Source organism: Aulostomus chinensis, chromosome 15 (genome assembly GCF_037954235.1).
Source record: "Aulostomus chinensis isolate RoL2024-O1b breed Wild chromosome 15, RoL_Achi_v1.0, whole genome shotgun sequence".
NCBI classification, from domain to species: Eukaryota; Metazoa; Chordata; class Actinopteri; order Syngnathiformes; family Aulostomidae; genus Aulostomus; species Aulostomus chinensis.
In genome coordinates this window covers 4,609,508-4,622,125 of record NC_141334.1, presented here as the reverse complement: position 1 = coordinate 4,622,125, position 12,618 = coordinate 4,609,508, and the positions used below count along the sequence as shown (strand labels likewise).

At 42.1% G+C, this 12,618-nt stretch overlaps 2 protein-coding genes and 1 long non-coding RNA gene across 7 annotated transcripts in view; 1 reads left to right on the top strand and 2 right to left on the bottom strand.

The window, feature by feature from the left end:
- Nucleotides 1-7,701, bottom strand: part of tmem132e (transmembrane protein 132E) — a 372,909-nt gene extending 365,208 nt beyond the window's left edge. The window contains exon 1 of the mRNA XM_086226000.1: nt 6,417-7,701. Within this exon, the coding sequence (XP_086082126.1) occupies nt 6,417-6,477 (61 nt within the window). The 5' untranslated portion in view covers nt 6,478-7,701. The remainder of the gene's footprint in view (nt 1-6,416) is intronic.
- Nucleotides 7,702-9,914: 2,213 nt separating this feature from the next.
- dtx2 (deltex 2, E3 ubiquitin ligase) overlaps nt 9,915-12,618 on the top strand; it is a 32,351-nt gene continuing 29,647 nt past the window's right edge. Inside the window, exon 1 of one of the 4 annotated variants that reach the window (XM_086226327.1) lies at nt 9,915-10,123. The gene's annotated coding sequence lies outside the window, so the exon portion shown is untranslated. Of the gene's footprint in view, nt 10,124-11,246; nt 11,383-12,618 lie in introns of those variants that run through there. The other 3 variants (XM_086226330.1, XM_086226331.1, XM_086226328.1) reach the window with 3 other exon arrangements.
- On the bottom strand, nt 10,148-12,427 carry LOC147248382 (uncharacterized). Of its 2 annotated transcripts, XR_015119465.1 has the most exons (5): nt 12,037-12,427; nt 11,873-11,965; nt 11,675-11,807; nt 10,472-11,571; nt 10,148-10,326 (listed from the first exon to the last, which is right to left on the bottom strand). It is a non-coding gene; the product is annotated as an uncharacterized LOC147248382 (long non-coding RNA). The 2 variants fall into 2 exon arrangements; XR_015119464.1 differs by having other exon boundaries at nt 10,472-11,807.

Here is a 12,618-nt window from a genome sequence, read left to right as displayed (position 1 = left end):
CACGGCTGCTGAAGGACATCTCCTTTAGAATTCATTCTACAACGGTCACTGCAACACCACAATGCATCACAAGCGAGTGCCCCGTGCACAAATACAGCTCAGAGCATTAAAGGGATTCAAGCACATCTGTGCTTCAAAAATAATGCAAAGCCCATATTTACAATTGAAAAAAAATCCAGGTCTGGCCTGTTTCAATAATTAAATATGAAAAACCCATTAAAACAGGTCGGCATGAAAAGTCTGACTAATTAGACAAGTAAAGCAAGGACCTGCCTTTCCAGGAACAGCTTCGTTTTCTTATTGTTTCCAGTAGTTGGTTACCCTGCTGTTCAGAGAGCACAGATTGGTTTTAGCCTTGAGCCCATCTGTCACTGAAAATTAAATAAAAATTCAACAGGAAAAAAAATGCCAGGCTACAAAGAGGTTTAATTATCTGATGCTGAAAGCAAATGCCACAAAAAGCTCTAACCCTTCAGCATCGACCGAGAGCTGCCATCTAAATATAAAAACCATATGCTTCATGGAGGTGAACGCAAGTAACAGTGACAGGTGCACCAACAAAACAGCATCATGACGTGTAGAACAAAACCAGGATAACTAGCTACACTGACTCATTTGCGGTCACGAGGTGTTGTTGCATATGGGCAGAAAGCGAGAGTTTTTTTGACTTTGTATGAGACAGTGTGTTTTCCCTTTTTTCAAAAAAAAAAAAAAAGAGGTGAAAACCGCTTCAAACACAGCAGCAGAGCGAAGGTTTCGTTTCACCACATGTAAATCAATTAGGCTCGAAAATGAGAGCTGGTGTGTCACACTGCTGCTTTGTCTGCTCTCCATCCAGCGTCTACTCTCAGAGATAGGCTGGTGCTGGGACGCCTGCCAACTACATACAAACCATGACTGGGCAAACGCTGCTCTCCGGGCCATGTTGTGCAGCTGACTACATCCACAGTGGTGAGCAATCACTGGAACTTAATCAGTACATTTGCCACACCTAGATGGTTGTAACATCTTTAGTCAAAATCTGTTCAAATTAACCCCAATATATTCAGTTAAAAACAGACCAATTCTCACAGGAAACTGATCAGCCAAGGTAGTTAGCAACAAGACTTGTTGATATAGTAGAATATTTAAACAGCCTGACAGTACTTTTCCTATGAAGTAGTAGACAAAAATTTGAGAGAGACTAAATAAATTCAGAATTCATTTAGTTGAGGGAACCCATGGCTGTGCTATCATGCAGATACACAAACACATCATCCCAGCAGCTCCACTGACGGTCATTCTAACTCAATTCTTTACAGACGTGACAGCGCTGGTCAAGACTCATGAGATCTGATCAGCTGATATGTTGTTTTTCTCCTTCAGGAAACAATCTTGCCATTCAAATCCTTAAATTCACACCCGATCCATCGACCTGGTTGATAAAGCCAGAATCTATTAATATGCAGATGCTTATATGTCTCCTACTTCTGAGAAAGTCCACTCTCAGAATTTGTGCACAGGAGCCTTCCAAGTTTCCACATCCCACTTGTTAAAGGTGCATACTGGACCAGGTTTTGCTTCCAAACTATTTGTGACATCACTCACAAATGTGTTCATTGACCCCGCCCAATTTAAAGGCAAACATTTGTCACCATTCAAACACGAAAGGTGACAAATGTCCCAACATCAAACTGGTGTCCGGCTCTGCATATGCACAAAACGTTCTAACATCAAACAACAGCAACATTAATAACCAGTACATATTTGAGTGCCAGGCTCTTAAATGCATGGTTAATAAAAACTGTGTGTTTAATACTGCTTATACTATATATTCAGGAAGATAAACAAGCCTTAGCTTCATTTGCTGGGGCGTGTGACACAGCACCTCTGTTCTATTTCTAGGAAGGTTAATGTTTTAATTTATTAAGAGTGGGAAAATATTGGAGAGGGCCGTCTTTGTTTCAGGCAAGGTGGGCCGCAACTGCAATAAGACACTGCCGGAAACCCTGAAGCCTGTCTCCAGCATGTGGGTTGGGACAGACGGAGAGAGAGAGACAGAGAGAGAGGGAGAGGGAGAGAGAGAAAGACAGACTACTTGGTATAACACAGTGTATGAGAGCATGGTTGGTTAGTCTGGGCAAAAACTGGTGTCAAACGTCAGATCAGATTATTAATCCTGCGTGTTTCCATTGATCCTAAAGATCCAGATTTTTTGGACTAAATTGGCTCTATGAGGGTTTTATACAGAAAAGGCATGTGGTTGTATTCCTCCACCAAATATGGCCGAAAAAGTTATTTTGCAGATTATGTTGTCACAGCGACACCGACTGTGAATATAATTGGTCATCAAGTCATCCTATCCGACTTCATGATCAACTGTCAACTGAAATTCCTTGAATTGTAATTGAAGAAAGAAGAAGGGAAGGTAAAATTAGATTCGAATAAAATAAATAATTTGGCAGCAGCTGTCTGAGTGGTGCGTTTTCACCGGGGCCTGGACCCCTGGAGACACGCAATGTCACTTTCATTGATTTAAAAATATGATCCGCTCAACTTTATAAATCTTAGAGAAATCTGTATAAAAATCTGACTTGGAATAACATATCAATTATGGATCATCCATGTGATGTCGCTCCATTCTCAATACCCACATTCATCCTGCACCGACTACCCAGGGAGGGTGAGAGTGAGCCAGCGAGAGCTGCAATCTTTAAATGTTGCCTACTGTATAGTTGTTATTCCAGTGTAACATTGAAACCTATCTAAATGTCAATGATTGTCAGATTTTACCGCCCCCATCAGCCTGTCGATCTTTGACCTAGGACCAGAGAGGTGTTTTGTAAGGTCACAGTGACCTTGACCTTTCAGGAGCACCGCAGAGGGGTAAAGTTCCCTATAAATTTCAGGAAACACCCCAGAAATGTTTCCAATGTGAAGTTAAGCTTGGGAGGCTTTGATATTCCCAGAGTTTTGAAACCCAAGGACAAGGACAACCTCAATCAGCTGATCTTGAGGTGAGGCGGACATGTGTGAAAGAAGGAACGATATTTCCTCCAAAGTGTTTGAGATACTGTGTTCATGAGGATGTGACAGACGTGAGGTCACCATGTCCTTGACCTCTGACAAAAGTGTCGCGAGCAGATCCCTGAGTGGTAGCGCACATAATTAGAAGAAATTCCTCAATAAGTATCCATACACTATCCACACCAAACTGGTGTCTAACCAGTATTACTATCAGACCATTCAAAATCATCTTAGACATCCTTCTAATTGTGGTGGGACTGTAGCAAAGTGAGTACCCAGAATCCCCCTCTTTAAACACTCTTATTAGCAAGCATCCCCCGCTGAAGTAAAACCCTTAATCCATATCAGCTCCAGGAATGCTGCTCTGCACTTCACCTTTGCCCTTCACGCGGGGAATAAAAGAAGCAAAGTCCCCTTTTAGGTATCAGAGGGGCTTCACATTTGAACCGGAGAGGTTGCTATAGCACCGGAACATCTGGAGAGTGACCAAACACTGTGGCATCTTGAAAGTGAGAGGATTTATTTAATCAATGCGGCTGAAAACCTCACCCTATCTATTATACTCAGTCACTGTGGGAAAATGTACATTTGAGTCAGGAAGAACACATTCATTACAGCGCTGAATTTCTTCCTGCAGCGAGGTCTTAAAGTCCATGATATTGCTTTTTCACACCTGGGGATTTGTCCGCTTAGCTGTTCATCCAGCAACTCTAAGGCATTTTACAAAATGTTTACTTAGCATATACATGTGACAAGGTTTGAACTGCTAAGTTGAGTGTAGCCTGGCTTGTGTGTGTGTGTGTGTGTGTGGGACTGGAGGTCTCCGAGGCCAAGAGCCTCTGAACGCAACCTCTGGGGCAGCCGGCCGAGTGCCAAATCTGTTACCGCAATTACTTCTGACAGCAGCGCCTTCATTGTCCAGGAAGGTGCATGGGTATCCCAGCGCGAAGCAACACTGACCACAGGCGTTATCTGGATTTGTGTAGGCAGAGTATTGCAGCATGCCGCATGCATTTGTTTGCAGCCATGGTGAAACCATCAAGGAGAGTATATTCTTTAGTGCACACGTAGGCGTTTCCTTTGTATGATAATGAAACTCAGGCTACAAAATGAGTCAGGGAGAGGGGATACGGTGCAAAACGCCTGTGCACGCGCAAAGAATCAGTAAACAAACAAATACGCACTGCCTTTTGTGTCGCATAAGAGCTACATTCATTCCTAATCTACACTGTAAACTTGAGTGCCTTTAAATTAATTGAATAAACAAAGACAGCACGTGAAGTTCACCCCTCAGCAATGCATTTAATCCATGCACTGCAGTGTCATACTCTGCCCTGTTGCCGCTGCAGCATCAATAAAAAGGAGTCGGAAATTACAGGAGGATTAATGCTTCCCAGTCCAGCTACATCACCGAGGCCATGTCAGAAAATCATCTCTGGCATGTTTGTTTTTGGATTTTGTGCATTTCCTCGTAGAGAAGCCGATCTATGTGGGACAGACGACCGTTGTGTCGGTTGTATAAGAGCCACCCAGTTAAGGGGGGGGAGAGGACTTTGCAGCAGTGGTGCGAGAAGGACTCTAATCAGCCACCACTGTAAAAGTAAATACTACAGAGGATTTGATTGAAATCTCAAGATGGCCCGGTACTCTATCCAAAACACAGGAGGTGTGAGTGAAATGACAGAAGAAAAAAAAAAAAAACACATACGATATTGTTGTGCTGTACTTGGTATTCTACAGACTTCAGGAAAACATATCTTCATGTTTTTTTTCTATTAAAATCTGAATAAGGACACAAGAATGACAATTCTTGATCTTGTGACTCCAGTCACAATTGCCAAAACAGTCGCAATAAACACAATTTGATTTTTTTTTTTCTTTCCCAAACCTTTGAGCCTTTGTAAATTCTATATTGTTGCAGGATTCGTCAATTCTTGGCCAACATGTCTAAATATTGATCGGTGTCATAGTCCAAACTGATGATCTTGTCGGTTAACATTGCTTTGTCTGCCATTGTTCGCTCTTTTGTGCCACAGGAAACAAAGAAAAAAAGAAAAAACAATTCCCTGTCGACACATAAACGTTCATTTACTGACTGATTGTTCACTGGTGGAATATATCGGCGCATCCCACTTTTGATGTTGTGAATCCAGTCTCAGACACAGTTGTACATATTACATCGCAACGTTAAAACATGTCAGCCCGTGTTTCTCAAAAGGAACCAGCAGATATAGACAAGCGTTGAACTGCGGGTTGACGCCTAAGTGACAGACGCCACCAAGTGGTCGTAGAAATTATGACCACAGGAAGACAGGAAGTCACACTGGGTCAAGACAGCTGGATGGATAGATGTACAGGCTGCTTTTGCCTGCTGGGTATTTGGTTACAGCTGATTTGACTGGATACATAATGACTGAGTGAGTTTTGACTTCCTGTTTCTGTCAGAACAAACGACTTCTACTCCTGCACGGGTTGGAGGACTCGGTCAGTTTACTCTCAAGTAGCAAAAGTACCTTTTCCAAGGAACGGACAATAGTATCTGTACTTTCTTTCTTTCTTGAATTTATTTGACTACTATTTGATCACTTAGTATCAGCAGATGTGGGGAATTTGTTTTTACGCGAGCTAATGTCAGTCTGATGGCTGATATTTATGTCAGCCCAGTTTTGCTCAAGTCTCTTCTTCACTTACCGTCGATGAGGAAACAACAAATATATGAGTTGTGGACATTTCCCAAACGTTTAGGATGAGAAGAAAAACGCTACTTTTTTTCTAATCTCACATGTTTTGGAAAATCATGTTAAAATCCTTAATTCTTTATGCTAACGATATGAGTAAAATATTAGCCAACATCTATTTTAAAAATATCGGCATCTAGATGTAGTACAAACGAGTGGAGTACTCAGTTGTATCCCACAACTAAAGTGGACACACTGATGTGTTTATGTCCTTCCTGTCCTGTACTTTCCTTGCCGCCCCTGGTACTCCCATCACCTCCTCAGCTACATGCTTGGTTATTCTGTGTTTTTAATGCCACACCAACTTTACAAAGCCTCACTCCCAGTTCAGAACTTCCAGTAACCTCACTGGGAGAGGAAAAAAAAAAAAACAGACCAAAAAGTGCCACGGCATTCCTTCAGGGCCTCGCATGTTTGTGTGTGTGTATGTGTGGGAGGGAGAGAGAGAGAGAGAGGGAGAGAGAGAGCGAGAGAGAGAGCGTGTGTGTGTGTGTGTGTACGCGCGTCTTCCAAAATGACCAATCAGAGCAGCAGCTACCTCTGCAGATGCATGTTGCCCGAAATTTGGCACAACCGCTCTTCTATGCAACACAACGCTGATCCCGGGAGCCTGGCTGCTGTACAGCGGAGAGGAGGAGGAGGAGGAGGAGGAGGAGGCTTGGGCACACTTACCGCACGAAAGCGCCGCCACGCAGATGAGCCCGGTCCATCTGCAATCCCGTGCACCTGACATGGTAGAAATCCCAGCAGGTGGATGTTAAATCCCAGTTGGCTGATGGTGAATAAATAAAGCTCTCTGCAGGTGTTAGCCTTCACACGATGCTGTTGCACACTTCTTCCTCCTCTAAGGGTATTAAGTTGGATAAAGAGCGAGAGATAGCTCTTAATCTGCACCAATTGCTGGACCAGTGCGCCTCAGTGGAGATCTCCACAAATGTTTCTGTCCAGCGAGCAGCAAACCGGAGGCAAACCGCGTTTTCTCTGGGTAAAACACAAGAAAGTTACGAGTATCTCAGCCCAAAATCGGAGTAACTGTGGGAAGAAAAGACGGTATGTTCCAAAAAAAAAAACCCAAAAAAAACAAAAACGTGCGTCCTTGCGCCAAATGTCGCCCCCCCCCTCCTCAAAAAAAAAATCATAAATCAATGGACATCAGTGTAGATGACGCGCGTCCTGGCTGGAAAACAGCAATCCTGCGTTTTTTTTTGTTGTTTTTACTCTAAATAAAGTCTTTAAATAACACACAGGAGAGACAGAGCAGCAGCTGTATGATTAGTCATTCCCACATTAAAAATTCACTCAAATGCAATTCCTCGCGCAAATCGTGGAACCGGTGATGCGGGAGAGAGAAAGGAGAAGGGGGAGAGAAAAAAAAAAGGCATCCGGCGAAACCGCACGGCTCTGGCTCACGGCTGTCACTCACTTCTCGGGTTTCATGAGAAACCCCAAAAATGCCCAGGAAGGTGGCTGGAGACGCATTCCGAAGCTGGCAAGGCTTGGGGTTGTACCGTTAAAACAAACCGGAAAGGTCCGGCGTGCCCGCCAAACAAGTCCCCGCTTCTCCCGCGGACGGGGTCTCCAGGAGTTCACCCTACCGCAGCCAGTTGCGACAGCCGGGAATCATGATGCGAACCTCAGCGGACACTCAGAAAACTCCCGCTACTTCGTTATTCCGGTTCACTTTGTGGCGTTACACCGGAGCGAAGCATCGTCGGTGCTGTTAACGGGACTCCAACAAACTCTCCGTTCTTGTGTGTTCTGGTCCCGGTTGGCTCACTTGTCGTCACCTGTCCGAGCGGGTTTTTTTTCTTCTTCTTTTTTTTGTTTGTTTGACGGAGACGGAAAAGACGTGAACGCCGTCTTCAGCAGCGGCGTCGCCCCGGTCCGGCTTTTCAACTCCGTTTCAAACTAAACGTGTTCACCTTTAAACCGAAAAAAAATGAATAAGCTCGTGAGTTTGAAACATTGTACATTTCCGGTGTCGCCTTTCAAAATAAAATGACTAAGAGTCGCGTTCTCCTGTGTCGGTTGAGAAACCTAATTTTTCAACATTATCCACCAAATGCGAAGAGGGTTTTTTTTTCAGTTGTTTTTTTTCCCCTCACGTTATTTCACACTGCTCTGAATTAATATCAATATTTATCATTTTCTATGTTAGTCATATATATATATATATATATATATATATATATATATATATATATACACATACATACATATATAGATAGATAGATCGCTAGATAGATATTACACACAAGGGTGCCATACATTCATTATAATCATAACTATTACTATTAACATTACTATTTTGTGTATATTCAGTGCCAAATAAATATACGATCTGTACTTACTTTCAGTTTTGCCAGAAGTGGAAAGTTACAAAACGAGTGCAACTTTTTTACTTGTCACTCTCTACATTTTATCAAAAATATCTGAACTCTCTGCCTTTTCAAAACGCACCTTCGTACCGTCTGTCCATATCAACTGAAACAGTGACGCATGTCAGTCAGATAATTAGACCGAGTTTTGCATAAAAGCTGTAGAAATTTTATTTGATTTATTTTTCTTTGAAAAGATCAACTTTATTTTAATACTGAGTACATTTCATTGCCTACACCTTTACCCCTTTACTTGAGTGAAGAGGCTTTAACTGTACTTCTGTGTAAATAAAGACAGTGAATACTTTTGCGTCTTATGGGTATTACCTCATTCGTCAGATGAGTGATAAATTCGCCTGAATTATAGCGTGCAGATGTTTTGATGAGCATGAGCTGCTGTGCGACTTCTTCATTATTCCCAAGAGGAAACTTGTTGGCCACAGAACCAGAAGGAGAAAACACGTCTTCCAAAATATACCTCCTCATTTAAATGATGGTGGCGTTCACTTGACATCTGGTGACCGAGGGAGACACCATCATCCTGTCTCTGATCGCTTCCTTCAACTTATTTTCCAGCCTACGGTTTAAACACCAGACCAAATTCAATGTCTGCGCTGAGATTTGGGGGATGAAAATGCATGAACGGATGAATGTTGTTGAACAAACTTTAAAATTCGTCCAACAACACCTAAATCAGAACCATTTCACAGCAATATTTCAGCTCAACACTTACTGGCTTTACCTTTTTGTATCAATGTGTCCACAAGTTAATAATGCAAACCTTTCTGTGCTTTTATTTTAAAGGCAAAGAAAGCTCATTTCCTGTATTAGCCATATTAGGTCTGGTGAACTTGAGGCGCCTCTAACTGGGCTTCTCAGACAAAAATTAATCTTGTGAGTGGTTTACCCGCCTCTCCCTCCGTATCCAAACCAAGCTGTCAGGAAGACTGGCTTTTTGAATGACAATTAGAATGTCTCATATATACTTATATGTCTTTCATTTCAGCTGCAGCTTAATTGTATTAAGAGAATGTAAAGTGCTTTGACTTCAAACATTAAGAGACTGATTTGACAAATATGTGCAACTAATCAAAAAAAAAAATCAATGTCTGCGTTCCATTTGTGTCAGTTCCCCTGTTATTTCCATGCTGGCTCACCTAAATGGAAGGAGCCATTAATCATGTAATAAATTACACCTGTAATTATGTCAAGTCTACAATTAAAGAGGTCTTTTATAAGGCTAATACCCAGAATGATGAGTTATGAGTTAATTATGTAGCTTTAAGCCTTTTAAGACATGGAATATGTAATGTGGCACCCCCCCCCCCCCCCCCCCCATCAAATATCCGGTAGGTGTTCATTATGTAAATGTTGTACGATGGCTTCTATACATGAGAGTAGTTTGTACGGTGGTACAACTGGAGGGGAAAAACATTCACACTAATTTAGTTTGTATTCGTAGGAAAGTCTGCTGCTTTTTCATAATGTCTCGCAGTCAGATTTAAAGTAGTAAAAATATTTTTAGTTGATTATCGTGGTTTCTGATTTTGTTTCTTTGTATCTCTTGTTTTTTCTTGTGAAAAAAAAAGGTGTTTAAAGGAAAACACCAACTTTTGGGGGAATAAGCTTGTTGTTCTCTAAAGCCCCCAAAGGACAGCAGACTGCTAATCAGCTTAGCTGCAAAGAATGCTGGGAGCGGGTCCGTAGAAAAAGTTGTCTCAAATCATCAAATATAATTTTTCTCTCAACCTTCATCACACAGAACTAGGGTCGTGTCTACTACTTGTCATCAAAAAACTTCTGAAAAGTTCTAGAGGGATAAATAACTGGAACTACTTCAGCTGTTGATAGAAGCTAACGTTATGCTATGCCTGAAATGCTACGTCATAGACACACGACATCAATATCACGACAACAAGCTTCACATTTCTTCGACTCTCCATGTGACAGTTCAGTTTAGCCTCCCGTTATTTTTAAGACACCTCAACGCTTCAAAAATTGGTGAGTGTGGTATTGACTGATATATTTTATTCGGTAGAAGAGGGATGAATATAGTTACTAATGTCATTTTCAGGAGGGTCGTGATGCTCCAATTGTTTGATCCAACAATGATCAGGATGGTGGTCCGGGGGAGGTTTCACACCAGCAATTACAGGTCAAACTGAAAAGTCATACAGTCTGAACCAAACGAGTGTGAAAGGGTCCTGTGATTGAAAGAAGATTGAAAAAGTTTCAAGTTACATTTCAAAACTCAAACTTACGAACCAAACCTTTTTTGTCTCATAAACAAAACTTCATGTGACTTGAATGATTTCTTCAGCGTGATAATCTTCAAAAGTAAATACTTACGATTTTTGAAGTGCAAATGAAGGGAGCGGCATGGCTTGGAAGTAGAGTGGCCGTCTACCAACCGAAAGGTTGCTGGTTTGATCCTCACTTCCCCCGGTGAATTTATCCAAGTATCCTTGAGCAAGACACTGAACCCCTAATTGCTCCTGATGGCCCTGCAATGGACTGGTGACCCATGCAGGGGGAACCCCGCCTCTAACCCAATGTCAGCTGGGATAGGCTCCATAAGTGGTGTAGAAAATGGATGGATGGAAGCGCAAATAAAGTAGAAAGCTAACGTAATGAGCTACACTGTAGCGGACATCAGTGTCCCCCCAACTTGCCTTGCATTCATCTGTAAGCAATCACCATTTTTAAGACACATCAACACTTCAAAATTCACAAGTGAGGTATTTACATACTTGTTTTTTCCCCCACAGAATAAAATTTTGAAAAAAAATACATGAAGTTAATGTGAACCACTGACATTATGATATGCATTTCAAGGTGCAAAAGACAGCAATTCTGATGAAAACAGATATTTAAATACATCCACAGAACTTTTAGAGAAATACAGAAATGAAACCCTCAATTTTCATGGTGAAATAATACATTTTTAAATGTCCAAAATGCTCATAATATTAACAATTTAGCAAGGTGGTTGACAAACAGTTAATGACTTCTAAGCCAAGAGCATAAACACATTGATATGACATGTTGTTTATGTGTCTTATTTACCACAGGAGCTCTGGAATTGCTAGTTGTTGGATTAGTCAGGATAATGGCTTAGAAACGTAAGGCTTCAATCTCATTACCCACCTTAAATGCAGTTGAACTAAAAAAAAAAAAAAAATTGGCAAGAGGAGAGTCAATTACAGCATTTCTATGGTGGACTAAGCTGAAAGACCACAAGGGACTCTGCTGCTGGACAGGTAAGCTAACGTTTGCTAACTAACGATAGCATTCGCTCATTTTACCAACTTTACCCTCTGACAGGGTGGTGTTATTATTGTCTCTGTGTGACAACATCACAAAATGTATCACCACGAGATCGACCACATGGATTGTGCGTCTTATTACTGCTGTCCCAAATCTTGCCACTTGTGGTTAGTTGTGTCCACCTGGTAACAAACAGGAAAGATAAGTAGAATAGCAAGTCTGAATGAGACACCTGCTGACCAAGGGGTGTAAATATTAGTGTCCATCTATCCATCCATTTTCTACCACTTATCCTGTTGAGGGTCGTTGGGGGGGGGGGGGTTGGAGCTTATCCCAGAAGCCTTCAGGTGAGAGGCGGGGTTCACCCTGGACAGGTCACCAGTCCATCGCAACCTCGTCCCCTCTTGATGTCTTTGGACTGTGGGAGGAAGCCAGAGTATCAGAGAGAACCCACGCAGGCACAGGGAGAACATGCAGACTCACACAGAAAGATCCCGTGCTCCAGCCGGGGCTCGGACCCAGAACCTTCTTGCTGGGAGGTGACAGCGCTGACCACTGCACCAGTGTCCATTGCACCTTTAATTGAAAATACATTAAAATATTGACTCTGAGAGGAAGGAACCAGACGCCAGATAATACTAACTTACCTCCAGGTTTTAGGACTCATATTTGTACCTCTTGATTGGTCATATGTATTTGCATAATGAGCTTGGGAGTCAGATCTGATCACGAGGGGTCACCTGATGCGCATGTTATTGTTGTTAACGCAAGAGCCTTTTTCTAAAATTTTCATTTCCTCCAGATAGCCCATTTGTATTTCAAGAAGGATGCAGAGCTCATTGTCTTTTCTTATTAACTGCCCAACAATCAGAGGACCGCTTATGCAAATAAGGTCTCTAGCGAATTTCAAATTAAAACACCTGAGCTGCAGCACAACTCTCCCAGCAGCAGGCCACCAGGTGAGGAGGCAGGCTCGTCTCTTGCTGCACCGGCCAGAGCCCTGGAGAGAACATGCCGCTGAAAAGCCTCACGACTGAAGTTATGACTTGACTGTTAATGATTAATGAACGAATTGGACTTGGCAATCTGTGATTTAATTTTCTGACATTTAAAAAGGAGTAATTGTCAAGTGGAGCGCTGCCATCGTCTTGAAAATATAAGAGTCTCTTAGGGAATCCAATTTGGACTTAAACACGACATGCACTGTTACATAAAAATGCAATAGTTTA